Source organism: Protopterus annectens, chromosome 2.part1, assembly GCF_019279795.1.
Source record: "Protopterus annectens isolate FY-2018-M chromosome 2.part1, PAN1.0, whole genome shotgun sequence".
NCBI lineage: Eukaryota > Metazoa > Chordata > Ceratodontiformes > Protopteridae > Protopterus > Protopterus annectens.
Window position 1 is genome coordinate 1,915,854,523 of NC_056729.1, and position 21,618 is coordinate 1,915,876,140.

At 38.3% G+C, this 21,618-nt stretch overlaps 1 protein-coding gene across 1 annotated transcript in view; it reads right to left on the reverse strand.

The window, feature by feature from the left end:
* Nucleotides 1–21,618, reverse strand: part of LOC122794692 (E3 ubiquitin-protein ligase TRIM17-like) — a 512,331-nt gene that overhangs the window by 107,241 nt on the left and 383,472 nt on the right. The window contains exon 6 of the mRNA XM_044063323.1: nucleotides 15,843–15,908. Coding sequence (XP_043919258.1) covers nucleotides 15,843–15,908 — 66 coding nt within the window. The remainder of the gene's footprint in view (nucleotides 1–15,842; nucleotides 15,909–21,618) is intronic.

Consider the following 21,618-nt stretch of genomic DNA (forward strand, 5'->3'; position numbering starts at 1 on the left):
ATGCAAGTACCAGAGCTGCCTAGAAACATAGCTAGATGTGAGCCCAGAGAAAAATACTGTGATTGCACGGTTACAGTCCCGCTTCCACAGTAAGTCCTAAGGTGGACGTGAAAAAGTGTAGAGTTATGAGAATGTGATAACTAACTGAGTCCAGGGTACAATAAGGATAAGCTGCTTGTCGTAATGCGTATGTGAAAAGAGCCAAATTTTAGCAAGTGCCATTGCTACATATTAAAGACCAAACAGTGTCAGACAGTCTGCGAGACTTTGACAGCAGCGGCCGATCTGACTACTGTCACTTAGTACAGAAAAAAAAAAACGGTAGAAGTGTCTGTATTGAAAATGTGAGAAATGTTAGAGTGCGTCAAGCTTCATATTTCTGTAATAAATGAGACAGTCATGGTAAGGCAGTTACAGAAGTAGATGTGAACTCGTTAATGATTGTTAAATGTACCTGTTGGATGAGAGGGTAGATTCAATTTGTGTCACTTGCACTGTATCAGCTGAAGTAAGTGTTGGTTTTCATCCACTTTTACCCATATTTACAGTTGAAGGCTTGTATCGCTTTGAACCTGGGTGGTATGTGTGAGTAAAATAGGGAATGGCCTTAGATAATGATATGGAACTGTTATATTTCTGGTGACATGTCAGTGTATAGTAGCTGAAAATGAGTTCTCTGAGCGGGTATTAATGTATACAGAGCAACAGCTGATCCATGTAAAGTGTGTATGGATATAATGGTATAATTTTTAACAACTGTTCTCTCTCGTCTGAGTCCTGGTGATTGAGAATAGGTGATCGGAAAGTTGGGTGATCCATTTTGCGGTAATGAGATCTTTTCTGTCATGAACATTGCTGGAGAGAACCGTCCAACTTACGATTGGTTTGACATGGATGCCAGAATTACCAAGCTGACAGTAAAGGTGGGTATCACCAGTGATTTTACAGCATGCAAGAAGTAAGGATTAAGTCATACATAAGTGTTTTTCTCTGTAACCTAACAGTATGTGTTATTGATGGGCATTTACAGGCGATGTGAATGTGGAGAGCTCAACTGAAGAAATATAACCTGAACAAAGTGAAAGTATCGGCAGAGTCCTCATGGTAAATATTGCACAAAGGAAATATTACAGCCAAGGTAAGTGTGATTTAGTTAATAATTATAGCCCGCAAAGCAACGATGACCGCTCATAAGTGAGTTTGAAAGGTAGACAATACTCATACTTGTTAGTGAAAGGAACTGTGATGATAGTGTGTGATACATGATTGTTTTATTTATAGTGAAGGAATTATGTTTGAGCAAGAGTGCCATTGGTTCTAGGTTGCCATATTCAAAGTGTTTGTAGTGCGTAGATAAAATGCATAGTGATAACAGCATTCAGGAATACCAGCTGGAACAGGTTACAGCTCACTGCACATTGCTGGACATGAACACTGCAGAGGCATGCTGTATCAAGGATGATGGACAGTGAGACCGAACCATGACAGGGATGGTTGTTGAGACTATGTCTGTTGCATGATGCACTTGCAACGGATAGGGAATGGGAGAGTTCAGTGGCAGTCAGTTGATTACATTCTGTGGTGGTATAATCGATACACTTAACAGTTGCAATTGCAATGGTCATTGTCTGGTGACTTGATGTGCTTGACACACACCTATGTTAGATATTGTAAGGGAAGGGAAAAGTAAAGGTTATGGTCTGCTGACTTGACAGCATGGGGTTGTGACACTATTATGAATGTTTGACGTGCAATTGGAAGGGAAGCGCAAGGATCGGTGGACGGACTGCTTGAAACATAAAAATGAGAGGCAGTGGTAGATCAATGCTACTAATTAGTGGATGTGCAGTTGATGAATTGCTATGTGTTATAGCAAACATTCATGCACATAGTTAATTTAATTGGAAATTTTGTATCCTTATTTTGGCACACTGAATGGAGGCACACACGTAGGATAAGTATATTGCTGGTCGTGCATGGCTTTGTGTGTTCTGGACTTTTTCATATATGTAAATGCATCATTATATTGGTTTGATACACTTTGGTATTACAGAGAGTCTGCTAGTTGTAGTAGTGCACTGAATTAGATCAGACCATGCACAGGAATAAAGGCAAAAATCATACTAAGCAAAGCCATTGTATGTATGAAGTATGTACTGTACACCAAAAATACATTGAGCCTATATAATTAGCAGTAACCAGTTTCTGTAGACACTCTTGACCAGTCACTGAGAAGACATTCTTTGTTAGACATGAGCTTGATAAGCAAGTGGGTGGTGACATGGCACAGGAATCACAATGTTCAAAATCCTGTGTTGCAGTTATTGCCTGTAACAGTGTTTCTAGTCCAAGCCTTTGTGTAGTGTGCTCCCTGTCACCTGTGCAGATGATGAAGGCTGGTGCCCTTGACACACTGTAACTTGTGTGAACATGTACTAAAGTCTGATGCACAGTGTGAGACAGCGTAACATCATGCAGCTGTTACAAATTTGATGCCAAAGGGGTTTCTGTGATGTAATACATGCATGTTGGGTAACCTACAGTATTTTGTAGGGCTTACACACACTTATAAAAAGGGGAGAGCACTATGACATGTGCCTTTGGATATCAGATGTCAATATTTATGTGAACTTGGAGTAAGCTGTGCAATATTGCCCAAAGGGCACAAAATACTGCCTGGTACAGTGACTTGTAATAGTGTAGACAGGAAAATTATGGAGTCAAAATTGTCAGTCTGTACTCATGAAACTGACAGTAGTATTACTTCTGTGTGCTTTATTGCCTGACTTGACAAGTTTAATTACTGCAACTGCAAATTGGATGCTGCAATACTAATTTTAGTGAAGGCTTTAAACCCTCTTACGTTATGTTTTCTGTGAACTGCACATGTCAAATTATTAATGTGAAAAATACAAATAACTGTCTGGCTGAGTAGTGTCTACTGCCAATTAACTTATCGATATTTGAGCAGTGTAGCAGTAAGATTTGAAATATGCACAAAGAAAGGCAGGGACGGCCTCAAAATAAATTTAGTAATATGGAAAAAGGACTAAAGGATTGCTAAATAGTATGAGCTGAATTTGCGATGATCATATTAAGCTCCCAAAGTGCCTCAGTTATCTGCATTATGCAAGTGATACATACATGCACTTATTAATTAGTAGCCCACTGCAAAAAAAAATCACTGCATGGAGTATAGAAAACAGTGAGTTTTCAGTACATGCTTTTACTGTGACAGCATCATAGACACAGGTTTGCAGTCTACTGTTTGTGGACATTATGCCATCATAGACACAGGTTTGCAGTCTACTGTTTGTGGACATTATGCTAATGTCAGTGAAAATACAGAAACAACATGTCACTAGGCTGATGTTCTTCAAAGAGATTGTAAAACATACATAAGTGAACATAATAATGTCTGGTAGAAATAAGGAAGAAATAAAAATAGTGTAGACAATGAAATAATCAAAAGTTATCCTGCACTGTTGTACGAAATTTAATTAGAAATTGTTTACATAAATCTTTCTGCTGCTGTCTAACAAATGATTCTGCAGGCAGAGGGGAAGACATTTGAAATGGCACTCCCTTCCTTTCAATTCTGAGCTGTCAGTTGCAGTGGCAGTTTTCACACCTCTGCAGTAGTGTAGGAGGAGGAGACTTTCAATTCAATTCAAGAAGGACTACAAAAGAACACTTAGAACAAAGGCATCCAATCTAGCTACTACTCTGTCTGCTGCTAGATAACTTCAAATTATACTGTAAAGCAAGGTCTGATCTAAACACAAATGAGGGTGATTAGCAATAGAAAAGAAGCAGGCTTTACACAGAAGGAAACCAAACTGACAATGAGTCACAGATTTCCCATTATATGTCAATGGCATGGGAAATCACTGTTACTTCCTTATGTCTGGCATGAGTCACAGAAAGGAGACTTGAAATGCTTTATGGGAAAGAGAAAGGCTTGAAGGAGAAGAAGATCACGTTGAGATAGCAAGCCCCATCGGTAGCCATGTTGTGGTAAACTAGCTAAAATTACTAATAAAGCATTTAGAGTCAATTTTAGGTGTTAAAATAGGTCTGGAAACAAAGATAGACTGAAATAAACATATTTTTTTAGTTGTAGGGTGGAGTGTTCCTTTAAATAAATTCTGTGTGGGCTGTCATCCTGTGTGTTTAAATAAATTATGTGTGGGCTGTCATCCTGTGTGTTTAAATAAATTCTGTGTGGGCTGTCATCCTGTGTGTTTAAATAAATTCTGTGTGGGCTGTCATCCTGTGTGTTTAAATAAATTCTGTGTGGGCTGTCATCCTGTGTGTTTAAATAAATTCTGTGTGGGCTGTCATCCTGTGTGTTTAAATAAATTCTGTGTGGGCTGTCATCCTGTGTGCTTAAATAAATTCTGTGTGGGCTGTCATCCTGTGTGTTTAAATACATTCTGTGTGGGCTGTCATCCTGTGTGTTTAAATAAATTCTGTGTGGGCTGTCATCCTGTGTGTTTAAATAAATTCTGTGTGGGCTGTCATCCTGTGTGTTTAAATAAATTCTGTGTGGGCTGTCATCCTGTGTGTTTAAATACATTCTGTGTGGGCTGTCATCCTGTGTGTTTAAATACATTATGTGTGGGCTGTCATCCTGTGTGTTTAAATAAATTATGTGTGGGCTGTCATCCTGTGTGTTTAAATAAATTCTGTGTGGGCTGTCATCCTGTGTGTTTAAATAAATTCTGTGTGGGCTGTCATCCAGTGTGTTTAAATAAATTCTGTGTGGGCTGTCATCCTGTGTGTTTAAATAAATTCTGGGTGGGCTGTCATCCTGTGTGTTTAAATAAATTATGTGTGGGCTGACATCCTGTGTGTTTAAATAAATTCTGTGTGGGCTGTCATCCTGTGTGTTTAAATAAATTCTGTGTGGGCTGTCATCCTGTGTGTTTAAATAAATTCTGTGTGGGCTGTCATCCTGTGTGTTTAAATAAATTCTGTGTGGGCTGTCATCCTGTGTGTTTAAATAAATTCTGTGTGGGCTGTCATCCTGTGTGTTTAAATAAATTCTGTGTGGGCTGTCATCCTGTGTGTTTAAATAAATTCTGCGTGGGCTGTCATCCTGTGTGCTTAAATAAATTCTGTGTGGGCTGTCATCCTGTGTGTTTAAATAAATTCTGTGTGGGCTGTCATCCTGTGTGTTTAAATAAATTCTGTGTGGGCTGTCATCCTGTGTGTTTAAATAAATTCTGTGTGGGCTGTCATCCTGTGTGTTTAAATAAATTCTGTGTGGGCTGTCATTTTTTGCATTTTTACTATTTTGCTTCTGAATCTGAAGCTACAGCTATAAACTGATTTAGGTTTTACAGTAACCATTGTTATTTTTTAAACTCTTAAGTGGATTATCAAATTGCTCATCAAACGTAGTACTTTATTTACTTTTCAAATAGCATCTATCGTTATGTTGGTATATCTCTGAGCACAACGATCAGCATTGTTCATCTAATTCTTAGTTTTAGTCACTTTTCAAACCTATAACAAATAGCCAGTTTTGGCCAACTGTGTGAGTTATAAGTAGACCTTGTGGTAATTAAATCTGGCGGGAGTTGAACATTTCTACAAAAAACTGAGTTGGGGGGGGGCACTATTGGCCAGAGCTTTAAGTTGTTTCCATCATCCTAGTATTTTATATAAATGCAAGCAGTTAGCCATCTTAGTCTTTGGACTCTTGGGAGCTTGGAAACAAAATATTTATAAACTCAGTTTTTCATCCATTTAAATAAATTTAAACTTCTGCAATTGTCTTACAATTTAATTCATTTTTTGTTCCCCCATTTGCCCTTTCTTGATGTGCTTTAAACTTGGAGGCTTTTGAGTTGCCCACCTCCATTGTATATCTGGCCTTGGAATTTCCTCACAGTCTCACCTCCAGTGTATCTCTCCCTGGAAGCTCCTCCCAGTGCAATATCCTTTGCTCCTCTCTTACTGGGCACTGACAGATGAAACCAGGAAGTCCCTCCCCTTAGATGGTTAGTGTACTTTGAAATTGCCTTAGTGTGTGTGTGTGTGTGTGTGTGTGTGTGTGTGTGTGTGTGTGTGTGTGTGTGTGTGTGTGTGTGTGTGTGTTCTTTATTGCTGACATTTTTGCCTTTGAATCACATTATAATTACTTATACTTAGTTGTTTGTTTCTAGAACATTTTCACTTTTGGCTAACTAAAAAGTGTTTTTGCATTAAGAAAACTAGGGCTGCAATTCTACTGTCAGTAGAAGGGTAACCTGATCTGTTCAAGTTGAGAAACATGCATGGAGGTTTAAAGTGGGAATGTAGTAGTCTAAAGGTAGCCTATCCTGTCTGAGTTGGGGAAACACACAGGTAGGCGTTAAGTGCAAATTACTTGCTGATAGTTGGTACCTTTGAACTTTTGCCTAACTAAAGTGTAGTTTTACATTAACAAGACTGGGACTGCAATTCTAGTGGTAGTAGAAATGTAACCTAGTCTGTCCAAGATGGGAAATAAACAGGGAGACTTAAAGTGAGATTGTTTCATTGCCCAGAGGGATTTTTAGTTGATTTAGTCACTTTTTTAAAATTTGGTGAGTTTGCTTAGCTCTTGGTGCAGTTCCATAGAACCAAATGCTTGGCATCCTCTTCTGTGTTCTCAGACTGGCTTGCATCTGGTGCATCTAGGCTAAGATAAATACTTTAAATTGAAATGTTGCACTTTTCTAAGCTATTTATATAGACTCCTACTGTTTTTGCAAATTATTTTACTGCATTTTTATTTTGCATTTAATCACTGTAAAACTGTTTTTGCCTTTCCTTGATCTAGCTGCAGCTTGTGTGTTTTGAAATTGTCCTAAAGTGTGTGTTCCTCATTACTGACTTGTCTGCTTAAGAATCACTTCATAATTGCTTGTTGCAGCTAGATTGATTTGTTTCTGGTATCTTTTCACTTTTGCTAACTAAAGGGTATTTTTACATTAAGAGAACTGCAGTTTCAGTTGTAGTAGAAAGTTAGCCTGGTCTGCCTGAGATGGGAAACACACCGGGAGGCTTAAACTGAAATCACTTAATTGGCCACAGGGCTTTTTAGTTGGTTTAGTCATTTCCTCATTGAGTCTATACAATCTGCTGCTTATTGTACAGTGGCATTTAACAATGCCTTGCATAGATGTAGGCACTTAGAAATCAGAATTTTCCCTATGAAACTTATGACATTTTACCCAAACTTAGCTGCTCAAAGAACAAATTATTAGCAAACTAAGGAGCACTGAAAAGGTTCATAGGTTAGCACTAGGCTAACTGCCCTTGCAAGCCATTGTAAACCTAGCCAATTATCCCTTGTGAGGCTCAAACCCTACAACTTGTGTTTGTAAGGCAAACACCATAACCATTAGGCCACCCTCCTAACCACTGATGTATGAATTCAGCTATATGTAACCTAATTATAGTTTCTTCCCTCACAGCACCCAAGTTAGCCTTCTCTACTACCACTTTGTAGTTCACCTAAAAGACCTGACACTGTGGTTTGGCACTTTCTCAGTCTGTCTGCCACCAGCTTAGTAGATATTGACATCCTGAGACAGTGTAAGCCTTATAGAAGTAGATACAACATGTGAGAGATGTAATTATTAAATGCTATCAGAGGCAAGACTTTCACACAAAAACACTCAAATAAACAATCAGGTTGTCGGTAACATAAGCATTACACCCACAACACATAGACCAACATATGCAGAGGCCCTTAAAAGCAACCTCCATAAATAACAAAGATCTCTTAGACATTCATCCTACAAAAATCATCCTTAGCAACCCCAGAAGCACTTCACCAAAAAATACCCAGCACAATATATACAGCAATACCCTTCGGAGCCTCAACTGCAAAGCTTATAAGACAAAGTGATACACTACCTAATATTTTAATTATAGGAGACAACTTTATTGTTAGACATATAGATGCCCCTCTCACTAACTTGAATACTGAAATATCACAGTCAGTTGTCCATCAGGGGCCAGGATCCACTAAATCACCCACAAACTCGAGTCATTAGACCACAAGTACTAGTATGACTTAGTCATTGTTAATGTGGGTGGAAATGACCTAAGACTTATCTCCCTTGATTGTATGAAGATAGTCATTATGTATCTGTTGAACTAGGCTATGAACCTAGCCTAGAAAAGTATTCTACCATCACCAAGCATGATGCCATAATATGAACTAAAGATGATTGATGTCAAGAATTAGTTTAGTTTATGGTGCCATTCCAAGGGGATATAATATCAATTATCAGGAAAGGAGGATATGGTTAACAGATAATATTGCTTTGCCAGGGATGGTCTGTACTTCTCTCCTCTAGGCTTTTGAATAGTGGCTAAAACATTGTTTTCCCTTATAGTGCCTTTTTTATGCAATGCCAATGTAACAAACCTTTTATCATAGCAAAATCAAGCAAAGAGAATCTAAAGGTGTTACTGATCACTGCCAGGAGACTAAACAAGAAATAGCAATCTCTCTAGGCTCTGCTCACCCTGGAGAATGTGGGCATCTTTGTAGTTACTGAGACATGGTTTAAAGCAGTGGAGAGCATCACAGCAGTGCGAGGTTACAATGGCTTCCTCACATTCTGGCTTATCACTGCACAGGCAGGGATCAAAGGTGGCGGTGTCTCAATCTATATCAACAACAGACTTAAGTTTAGACAAATATGAAGATACGCTTAAGTTTCTTCATGTCCATATTTCCATAGACAAAGTTCGATGTCATATCCTTGCAAGTCATCGGTCATCCTCTATGACCCATGAAACTCATAACTCATACTTGTACCTACCAAAGGCCCTCACCATTCACCCCAATACCGTATTCATGCCAGGCTTCAACAACCCCACTATAAATTAGGATACTTAACCAACTTCAAAAATACAGGCCCAGGGATTCCTGAATTTTGTAAGCACAAACTCCTTGGAGCAGATAGTCATACTCCCACGAGAGGTGAAAACATGATCGACCCAGTACTCAAAACATAGGAGAATACTGCACCCACACTGTGCTGTAAGGTCAGACTACAACGCTGCATCCTTCATATTAAAATTCATTTCTATGAGCCAGCTAAACTTCTAACATTTAAGAACTATTTGAATGCAATAATTTTACTGCTATGTGATTATCTTTTAAAATTTCAAGCCCCTCTTCCCTTCCTGAAAGCACAGCTGCCTATGTGGAATTGTTGACAGAAACCCTGTGCAATCATGTCAATCCATGCATAGAGTCAGCTGTGCCTAACAGAAGTAAGTCCAGAAGTAACTCAAAAAACAAAAAAAAAAACATAATGGTGTAATCCAGTTATAAAGAGGTTGTTCATAAAAAGAAGAAAGTCATAATCAAGATTAGGACGTGTTATGCCCAGTATGATAAAAACACTCTCACCGATTTAAAGAAGCAACAAAGAGGGAAAAATACTAAAGCCAAATCTGAGGTAAAGATATCCTCCCAGGCAAAGGACCATCACAGGGCTTTCTTAAAACATTTAAGCTTTGAAGGCAGAACTCACTAGTGTACAGAACTGATTGTAAAATAATCTATCTACAAGGACCAGGAAGATGTAGCAAATCTGCTAGCTGACAATTTCAGCTCCAGTTTTCCCCCGTCTCCTCCAGTTGGCCACCAGGAAATACCATCATACAACCCTTTCCCAGTTATCTCTAGGGAACAGGCTGTAAATGCTCTCATAAATCCAAAAACACTGCATTGATGGGCTCCAATAATATTCCATACCTTCTAAATCAACTGAAACGTGGCCTATCTGGACCACTGGAGTCACTGCTTAAGCATAACCTTCAGACAGGCTTTCTGTCACATGACTAGAGATCTGCATCAGTCATCTCTCTGTACAAAGGCAGGCCATGAATAGACCACAGAAACTACAGACCCATAAGGTTAACTAGTGTTATATGCAAAGCCATGGAAAGAATTATCATAGAAATGACTAATAAAGACATAGAAATACTTCAAACACTGGAAGCAGACAGTTTTGTTTTGTCAAGGGAAGATCATGCCCACTTAGCCTGGCAGATTTTGTTGAAAACATCACCAAGGCAAAGAAAGAGTGCAAAATGGTGCCTACTGCCTACCTTAACTTGCCTAGGGCACTTGATACAATAACCCACTTGGTCACTGTACACAAACACATGGATATTGACATACACCTCTATATTACACACTTGATGACCAGCTGGTTTTCAAATAGTACCCAGGAAGTTAGGGTGGGGAAACAACCTCTACAAAGAGGCCAATAACTAGTGGAGTACCTCGTGGCTCTGTGCTAGATCTGCTCTTTTTTGCAATCTACTTCTTAGAAGTCATGGCCAACGTCGAGGGACTAAAGTAGACAAATGACTAGTGGCAAAGCCATGGTTTAAAACTGTATGCCAAGAAATGCATAAAACTACCATTTGGGAAATCAGCCACCCTAGGATATTACCACATTGATAACAGAGCACTGAGTCTCAAACCGGAAGTTAGGGATTTGGTTACATATGTAGACAGTGACCTGGATTTAGAACAACATGTATCTAAGGTAGTTAGGAATCAGTCTTTTTTTGCTCAATTTATAAGCAAGTACAAGGCATCTAGATCCAAGGAAGTCAACCTTCCTCACCAGGCCCATCATATAGGATCATAGGAAGTAACTAGGTTAATGGCCCTAGGGCCCTTACAAGCGTAGCCAAGTTCTACCCTTATTTTCATGATCAGCACCTATAGCCCCCTGTCTAAGAGGGACACAGGTGGAACCCCAATGGTGAATTCATGGTCACCCATCTAACCATCCAGATTGCATTTGAAGAGGGACAATGAAATGCTCTGCTTGACATGAAGTGGGAGTGTGTTTCGAAGGTTTTGTAACCTCTGGGAGACACATCTGTCCCTCCAACAGGTTCTATTAATGTCACATACCACATTAAAGTCTTTAGAGCAAGTAACGTGTATCATTTGACTTATGGATATGCAGCATTTCCAATAAAGCAAGGTCAGAGATTGCCTAATTTTAGTGAGTCACCTATGGTTACCCCTAGCAGCATGGTCTGATTGGTGGGTTTAAAGTTTGTACCATTATCAGATAGTATGGAGAGGGATTGCATACTGAGTTTGGAAAATTTATTAGAAAAAATTATGAGCTTGGTCTTATTTGGATTTAGGATGAGGTCATGGCTGGTGAGATACTTTTCAATGTCTTGGAATGATGATTGCATTTTGTATTGGAATTCTTGTGGGGAGTGGGCTGAGCAGATAATGGAGGAGTCATCTGCATATTGGATGACAGTGGCATGTTGGGTGGCAGTATATAGGTTATTGGTAAATATTATTAAGAGGAGGGGCCCAAGTATGGAGCCTTGTGGTACCCCCGTGGTGACTGGTAATAGTGGGGAGAGGCTGTTTGCCTATTTAGTGGCCTGTTGACGGTCAGATAGATAACTGTGAAACCATGTTAGGAGTGTGGTATTGAGACTGTAAGTGGCAAGTTTGTTGAGGAGCAGCTGATGGGACACTGTATCAAAAGCTTTTGACATATCTAAGAAAATGGCTGAGACTAGTTGTCCTTCATTTTTGAGGTGGTGAATGGTCTCTGTAAAGGTTATGAGGGCTGAGTTAGCACTGTGTTTAGGCCTGAATCCATGCTGGGTGCTGGAGATTAGGTTGTTGATAGTGAGGTGATTCATGAGTTGCTGATGGATACATTTCTCTAGAATTTTGGCAAGGGGGGATAGAATTGCGATGGGAAGGCAGTTATGTCTCTAGATGGGCCTCCCTTATGAAGTGATATGGAATGAGAGATTTTCCATAATTTGGGAAAATATTGTTTGGAGCTAGAGCAGTGTATTAGTAATGATATGGGGTAGCCAGTGGATGGGGCTGCTATTTTTAGGTATTCATTTGGAAGTTGGTCGGCAGCTAAGCATCAGTGTTTTAATTTACATAGGAGTTTTTACGAGGGAAGTTGGAATGAGAATAAAGGAGAAGGAGTTTGCGTCATTAGAGGTAGGGGAGGGCACAGTGAGTGGTGGAATGGTTTTGTTGTCTAGGAGACAAGTGCTAGAGTTGAAATGGGAATTGAATTGTGAGGCTAAGGCCACAGGGAGAGGGGGGGGGCAGGGATAGGGGTTTTACTTGGGTTATAGAGGTGGTTGATATGCTGAAAGACTTTTGTAGATTCTGCTGGTATTTTTATTGGCAGGTGAGGAAATAAGTTCTTTTGTCCTTGATGATATTTTTCTTAGCATGGTTTCTAAGTTGTTTCTAAAGGATGAGATCATTGTTATTTTTGGCATATGATATAGTGACGAGGCCTTATCTCCTTGTTTCATTAGTTGTTTTGTTTCTTTAGAAAGCCATGGTAGCTGTTTAGCTTTTTGGTGAACTTTTCTGAGGGGGGCAAGATTATTTAATATGTCAAGAAATGTATTATTGAAGTATTTTACAGCTAGGTCTAGTTGCACGTTTTTTTAATGGGGACCAATCACAGTTTTGTAGTAGTAAATTGAAAGTGTCAGAGGAGAAATATTTTTTGCTATGGGTGTAGTTGTATGAGATGCTGGTTTGGTTATGTGTTTTCTTTCTAACTAGATTTTGTTGAAAACATCACCAAGGCAAAGAAAGAGTGCAAAATGGTGTCTACTGCCTACCTTAACTTGCCTAAGGCACCTGATACAATAACCCACTTGTTCACTGTACACAAACACATGGATATTGACATAAACCCCTATATTACACAGTTGATGACTAGCTGGTTTTCAAATAGTACCCAGGAAGTTAGGGTGGGGAAACAACCTCTACAAAGAGGCCAATAACAAGTGGAGTACTTTATGGCTCTGTGCTAGATCTGCTCATTTTTGCCATCTACTTGGAAGTCATGGCCAACGTCGAGGGACTAAAGTAGACAAATGACTAGTGGCAAAGCCATGGTTTAAAACTGTATGCCAAGAAATACATAATACTACCATTTGGGAAGTCAGCCACCCTAGGATATTACCACATTGATAACAGAGCACTAAGTCTCAAACCGGAAGTTAGAGATTTGGGTACGTATGTAGACAGTGACCTGGATTCCGAACATGTATCTAAGGTAGTTAGGAATCAGTCTTTTTTGCTCAATTTATAAGCAAGTGAAGGCATCTAGATCAAGGAAGTCAACTTTCCTCACCAGGCCCATCATATAGGATCATAGGAAGTAACTAGGTTAATGGCCCTAGGGCCCTTACAAGCGTAGCCAAGTTCTGCCCTTATTTCCATGATCAGCACCTATAGCCCCTTTCTAAGAGGGACACAGGTGGAACCCCAATGGTGAATTCATGGTCACCCATCTAACCATCCAGATTGCATTTGAAGAGGGCCAATGAAGTGCTCTGCTTGACATGAAGTGGGAGTCTGTTTTGAAGGTATTGTAACCTCTGGGAGACAAATCTGTTCCTCCAACAGGTTCTATTAATGTCACATACCACATTAAAGTCTTTAGAGCAAGTAACGTGTATCATTTGACTTATGGATATGCAGCATTTCCAATAAAGCAAGGTCAGAGATTGCCTAATTTTAGTGAGTCACCTATGGTTACCCCTAGCAGCATGGTCTGATTGGTGGGTTTAAAGTTTGTACCATTATCAGATAGTATGGAGAGGGATTGCATACTGAGTTTGGAAAATTTATTAGAAAAAATTATGAGCTTGGTCTTATTTGGATTTAGGATGAGGTCATGGCTGGTGAGATACTTTTCAATGTCTTGGAATGATGATTGCATTTTGTATTGGAATTCTTGTGGGGAGTGGGCTGAGCAGATAATGGAGGAGTCATCTGCATATTGGATGACAGTGGCATGTTGGGTGGCAGTATATAGGTTATTGGTAAATATTATTAAGAGGAGGGGCCCAAGTATGGAGCCTTGTGGTACCCCCGTGGTGACTGGTAATAGTGGGGAGAGGCTGTTTGCCTATTTAGTGGCCTGTTGACGGTCAGATAGATAACTGTGAAACCATGTTAGGAGTGTGGTATTGAGACTGTAAGTGGCAAGTTTGTTGAGGAGCAGCTGATGGGACACTGTATCAAAAGCTTTTGACATATCTAAGAAAATGGCTGAGACTAGTTGTCCTTCATTTTTGAGGTGGTGAATGGTCTCTGTAAAGGTTATGAGGGCTGAGTTAGCACTGTGTTTAGGCCTGAATCCATGCTGGGTGCTGGAGAGTAGGTTGTTGATAGTGAGGTGATTCATGAGTTGCTGATGGATACATTTCTCTAGAATTTTGGCAAGGGGGGATAGAATTGCGATGGGAAGGCAGTTATGTCTCTAGATGGGCCTCCCTTATGAAGTGATATGAAATGAGAGATTTTCCATAATTTGGGAATATACTGTTTGGAGCTAGAGCAGTGTATTAGTAATGATATGGGGTAGCCAGTGGATGGGGCTGCTAGTTTTAGGTATTCATTTGGAAGTTGGTCGGCAGCTAAGCATCAGTGTTTTAATTTACATACGAGTTTTTTTACGTAGGAAGTTGGAATGAGAATAAAGGAGAAGGAGTTTGCATCATTAGAGGTAGGGGAGGGCACAGTGAGTGGTGGGATGATTTTGTTGTCTAGGAGACAAGTGCTAGAGTTGAAATGGGAATTGAATTGTGAGGCTAAGGCCACAGGGAGGGGGGGGCAAGGATAGGGGTTTTACTTGGGTTATAGAGGTGGTTGATATGCTGAAAGAATTTTTGTAGATTCTGCTGGTATTTTTATTGGCAGGTGAGGAAATAGGTTCTTTTGTCCTTGATGATATTTTTCTTAGCATGGTTTCTAAGTTGTTTCTAAAGGATGAGATCATTGTTATTTTTGGCATATGATATAGTGACGAGGCCTTATCTTCTTGTTTCATTAGTTGTTTTGTTTCTTTAGAAAGCCATGGTAGCTGTTTAGTTTTTTGGTGAACTTTTCTGAGGGGGGCAAGATTATTTAATATGTCAAGAAATGTATTACTGAAGTATTTTACAGCTAGGTCTAGTTGCACGTTTTTTTAATGGGGACCAATCACAGTTTTGTAGTAGTAAATTGAAAGTGTCAGAGGAGAAATATTTTTTGCTATGGGTGTAGTTGTATGAGATGCTGGTTTGGTTATGTGTTTTCTTTCTAACTAGAAATGAAGGGGCATGGTCACTTAGTGTGACTGGTAGACAGCCTGCCTGGTACCCCTGGTTTGGTTTGTTGGTGAAAATCCAGTCTAGAAGTGATCTTTTTATTGGTGTGCTTGTCGATGTGGGTGGGGTAGGTAATAATTTGGGTGAAGTTGTATAAGTTTATAAATGAGGTAGGGAGTCGGAGGAGCAGGAGAACCAGTCAAGGTTGAAATCACCTAGAATGATTGTTTCTCGGGACAGAGAAAAAGATGACCAGGATAGGAGGGATTCTATGTTGTGCAGGTTGTTGCGTGGTGGTAGGTAGGTGGCTATGAATTGTTAATGGATTTATGAGGATTAATTTGGAGGCAAGTGATAAGGAGTTCAGCATGTGAGATGTCTGGTGAGGAACAGTTTAGTTTTTCTAGATTAAGAGGTAAAGGAAAGTAACATAAGCTTAATAGTTTTTGCAAAATCAGTCTTAAGCACTTATGGTCTTGCCCTGTTTATAATGTGGCCTAATGTGAAATAAAATAAAACTTGTGCACCATAAATGACATTGAAAAATATTGGCAACCTTTTCTTAGCTTGTATGCATAATATTATATATAAAATCTTAATACTACTGCTACAAAGACATACAACCTTCAGATTATTATATAAATAAAACAGATTGCTTTTTTCACTTGAATCATCTTAAAATCCTGGGATATGTATCTTACCTGGCGATTGACTACATGTCATGAGTGCTTCCCAGCACTTGCATTGTTCCTGGGGATGCCAATCATCTGCAAATATGTAGCAAAAACAATTTTATTGTTAGTAGTTGTTTATTGTTAAGAGTTATAAGTGCAAGGAGTAGCTAATTAAGACAATTTGTGGAAATGCATCACATATGAATAACAACTTTGTATATTTGAATTTCAAAGTATGTACAATTCCTCTTACTGCATTAACATATATATTATATAGTTTGCCTGTATCATGGATCCCTTTCTGAATCATTAGACCTATATTTCTGAAACATGTTTTCAACAGTGTGTGTAATAATTTTCTATTAATTTTATCAGTGCTGGGATCATGTATTACAGTATGAGATATTTGTTCCAGAAAATAATGGTTTTATGTAGTAATATCATATATGAAGCACATTATTTGGGTGACAGCTGTGAGGGACAAAGGTAGTTTAGCAATAAAATACAAGGAGTATGGAAATTCAAATGGAGGAAGGAGCCATATGTCCATCACTAACAATGGGCTGGAGGAAGGCTGCATAAGAAGGGCTAGTCCTGAGGCAATAAAAGCAGATATACACCCCAGTCATGAACTTTCTCAGTTGAAAAGGTAGAATAACTCACTTCACTCATGGTAAGTGAAAGGAGTTGTTGAGCCAGAAATTAATCTTCATCAAGATATAACTGTTATCATTTGACATGGTTATAATGTGGTCATTGTGATGGCCGTGCCCTGGCCCAGCAATCAAGGAGCCTCAATCCTCACCAATAACACCAGGGAGGGTGTCTCATATAAGAGGAAAGGATAACCAATACACACAGTAAAGTACTATTTTTCTTAAGTGCACACAGAGATCACAGTCAGTCTGGGGCTGGTTGCTCCCTTGTTCCCCAGGTCCCCAATAAGACTCTCCACTGGCACAGCTATAGAGTCCAGATCTCAGCCTAGCTGGCAAGCTAATCTCCAGTACCCTCTCTGTCCCACCAGTGCTTCTTGTCACTGCCCAAGTAGCTGACACACCACACACTTTGAGATAAGTATTAATACAACTTCACAGACACTCCTGGGAAAGGCTGACACAGATTCTCCAGCTGTGCCCCTTTACTTAGACTATACGGTAGTAATTACTGCCACCACCAGCTAATACTTATCAGCTACCCAAAGGCCCTTAAAAGGGTGTCCAATTATTACTGTGCAATATTATTATCAAATTGGTAAGTGTGGCTAAGCAATCAAGGCTAATTGGAAGGGCTTATTACAGGATCACTTATAAGCATGCAATGTACTCTAGAGCTTACTTATCTCTACAGAAACCAGCCACAGGTAAAAGGTTTTTAAAATATTTAATAATAAATACTAAAAACACAAGACAATACTACAGCACCACAGTGCCATTCAAGAGTTCACACAGAAACTTAAAACAATAGAGTAGGAATGATCTGATATAACAGAAAAACACTTGTCTAATCTTTATAGCCCTAGCTATTTCTACAAGAAAACATACTTCTAAGATACTGCTTACATAAAGCAAGGTGGTGCTGAGTTAGATAGACAGATCAAAATGCTTACAGTCTCTCTCTGAACAGTAGTTTTTAAAATCATTAACAAACCTCTCTGCTGTGCCCTCCCAGATTAGATCATTTTGGCACTTAGGTTTTCCCGGTATACACATTACATCATTTTGACACTTAGTCTGGAGTTCTCAGGCCAAAAGGCTACATTATTTAACAATCTAACACCTGCTCAGGAAACTACAACAATAAAAGACATTTCACATTTACATTCTAGTAATTATTCCTTAAGTTAAGACAATAGAAAGAATGTGTTCAGTTAGCCTTTTTGGCACCACTATCTAGATCAAAAGATATACAAGACGTAATTTTAACTTCAAAAGAACATTTGAAATGCTTAGCTTAGTTTGCCTTACAGCAGAAGGCAATGTTGCAACAATTTTGAAATTCACATTTTACAGTGTTTTCTTTCATTTAAGAAATGAGCCTTTATTTTACATTTATATTTACAAAGAAGAAATAAGGGATGATGATGATGAGTTGAATGACTGATGTAATCCTCTCATTAATTTAGCCTGGAATTACTGGTAACGCAAAATGCTGAAGTCAGGCCTTACTGTGGTTATGACAGGGTTTTTCAAGAAAATCCTTCAGAAGAATCTGTCAGTTTGGACTTGCAATTAAAATTGTAAAATGCTGCTTATCTGGAAAGGAAGAAGTGTGCTATAAAGTATGCTGAATTATAACGTTGGAGCATGAAAGTTATTAGGCAGTTATATATGTGTGGACAGAATTTATGCGTTAATTGAGATCTCATCTGTGAGGACTTCAGGCATGGATAATGTAAATTAGTCCAGTTATGAGATGGTCATTTTCTATCCTGGACAAAATCTATGAATTTAAGGTAAGCTATTGAAAGGAAGTGTTTTCGTGGAGTTTAGTAATACACTAATTTACTTGCTATGGTAAAATCAGCATTACTTTAAAAACTAGAGGATAGATAATTTATGTATTGTATCTATTTGTCATTTGATTACTGAGAAAGTCTGATTAGGCATTAATCACATTTTTTTCTGGAGGCTTGGAAGAGAAAAATCTTCATAAGTATTCATATAATTTCTAGATATATATAGGAAATTTACAAGTAATAAAAGAAGTCAACAATAAATTATACAACTAAGATCAATAGAAGGAAAAACATGATTATATATCAGAGCTAGGCAAAAAAATACATACTTACATATAATTAAGTATATCTGAATATTATGGAGAAAGAAAATGTAATACATTATAGGAGGTACAGAAACAAGAAATTTGACAGCAAGAAGAATATTATAGACTAAGAAAGGTCAAAGGAAGATGGAGAAGAAAAGAATAAAAGAAGATTTGGAAATGATATAGATGGAAACAAGAGAGAAATAAAGGTAGGTACTAAGAGCAGTAAGAGAGATGGTGGGTGTATAGGAGATTGCAAGGACAAATCAGTATGGAAGCAGTGTGGAAGAGAAAGGGAAGAGACAAAGAGACCGAGAGAGAGTTAAAGAATATAAGAAGGGGGGAATAAATGGATCAGCTTAACTTAGAGAAAGACAAGTACCAAGAATGGAGTTAAGAAGGTACTCTTTTGGGGAATGCTTAAAAATGGGACTTGTAGGAGTTGATCTAATGTACATAGGATTCTTGTTTCATGCTTTGGCTTATGTGCAAGAGTATTGTTTTTTTCTACATTTATGGATTTCAAGAAGCTGTTTTTCAAATGAGCAAAGTGGATGGCTAGGAAGGTAATGTTTGAGAATGCTACTGATTGATGGAAAGTGCAAAGGATTATATATCATTTTGTTGGCAAGCAAAAGTTGTATGTACTTAAGGTAATCAGGCAACTCAAGCTAGTTTAATGTTTTTACTAGAGAACAGTGATATCTTTTATGATGACCCGGTTACAAATCTAGGTATCTTTTTATAACATATTTCTAGTTTTCTGACAAGAGAGATTTGAATATCACTAAAGAATTGCTGAGGCATATAGTAGAGAAGGCAGGAGGTATGTGTTTGCCAGTGTGACTATGTAGGAATTGGTGAGGAATGTTTTGGATCCATGATCATACTGTGTTTTAATTGTGTTTTTATATAATATTGCATATAAAGGTGAAATTTCAGTTGATCGTCAATTGTGATCCCTAGTAACTTGGTATGAGATATGTCTTCTACATCTATGTGATTGAAAGAAGTTATTCTGAAGATGTTTTTGATAGGTATTAGAGATTTTGGAAGAAATGCTAATAGCTTGGTTTTACTGGGCTTTAGGAAGAGTTGGTTTTCACAGAGCTAGTGTTCAATGGATTTTAAGGCATTTTTAGTAATAGAGTGTAAATGGGGAAGAGCGTTTGATAAGTAGATGAGGATAGAGTAATCAGCGTATTGGATGAGGGAAGCCTGTTGGGAGGATGCATATATATTGTTAATAAAGATGTTAAACAGAAGAGGTCCAAAAGGAGTACGTAGAGAGCCATTTGAGAGACTCTTGACAGTGATAAAGGTAGCTAGAGAGTAATTTAGAGTGAGATACGATGTCAAATGCTGTGCGGACCTTTAGAAACAGGGAAGAAAGTAAGTTATTATTTCTGTCTTTGGTGATGTTTTCTAAGAAGGTAACGAGGGCAGTTGTTGTGCTATGGTATGGGAAAAACATGTTGGGTAGAGGTTAGTAGATTTTTTTTGAAGAAGGTATTGTAAGATTTGTTGATGTATGTACCTTTCTAAAATTTCAGAAACAGGGTATAAAGTAGTGATAGGCCTAAAGTTCATTATTTCAGAGAAGTTAAGACTTTTGTGAGGAGGTATGGTGGAGAATTTTTTCCAGAGAGATGGGGCATGTGATTCTTGAATGGAGCTGTTGATCAAGATGAAGACTAGATAGAAAATGGAAGTAACTGCAAGCATTAGATAGTCTGTAGGTAGGTTGTCAACAGAGGTTGGGCATGGCTTGAGCTTACACAGTAGGTGTTTTATATTTTTGGTAGAGATAATTTTAAAGGAAAAATGAGGTTTATTGAAAGTGGGAATGTTATCAGGACTTTTGTGAGTTTCTATGAGATTTTGCAGTAGGTTAGCAATGCAATCTATAAAATGGTGGTTAAATTTATAAACGGCTTTTATGGGAAAGCTATATGGGCAGTACGATGGGGGCAATAGGAGTTCCAGGGTATAAGACTTTGTTAATAGAAGACCAACATTTATTGCGATTTTTTTGTGGTTTATTTATGGATCAAAGTGATTTTCTTTTGATAAATGCACAGAAGAACTCAGGTACGACCAAGGTTTCCATTTTCAGTTGAAGTTTTAATCTTAAAACATAAGCACTTTCGCAGGAAGACCTGCTTAATCAGATGCTAATAAAAACAACTAAAATGTGCTTCTATTTAAACAACCTCTAACAAATACAAGTAATCACATGATACAAATTAAGTGGTAACAATTAACATCATAGGGTGTAACTTGAACTCACTGACCTACTGAGTGAAGTAAATGCACACAAACATACACTGCTGTTTGTGAAAACCACTTATAAAAAATGTATAAAACACACATATATATGTAATTATACACACACACACATATATATATATATATATATATATATATATATATATATATATATATATATATATACACGCAATCTTTAAATGCAACTTTGAAATATAACACTTATACATCTATAAAAGTGTATATATAAAAATGAGTAAAGAATATATATAAATAAGCACACTTCATTGGTGAGACAGCTAGGAAAGAAAAATACTATCTAAACAAGAGTCTGGATTCTAGCTTAGGTTTAAGTGGCACATATTCATTTAAACCATATCCTGAATCTCCTCTAAGTCTAATAATCCATCTGGCCTCTAACTGCTCGGTCATATTACGTATATCTCCCCCCCTGACATTCTCAAAAATTCTATCTATGGCCATAAACTTGAAGGTGTGTTCAGAGATGGTACTAAATACATGCTTGGCCAAAGTGTTGATTTTATTTCTCCTACTTGTTGTTGTGTCTTTCAGCTTTTCCTGGTTAGGGGTCGCCACAGCAGAACTCCAGTCCGCTAATGATTGGCAGTAGATTTTTACTTGCCAAGTTGCCAGCCCTGACACACAACCTTCAACGAAGGTATGCCCATTCACGCATGTCTCCACACAAAAGACGCTCTAGCTGAGAATCGAACAGGACAACGTCTTACTGTGAGGTGACAACGCTACC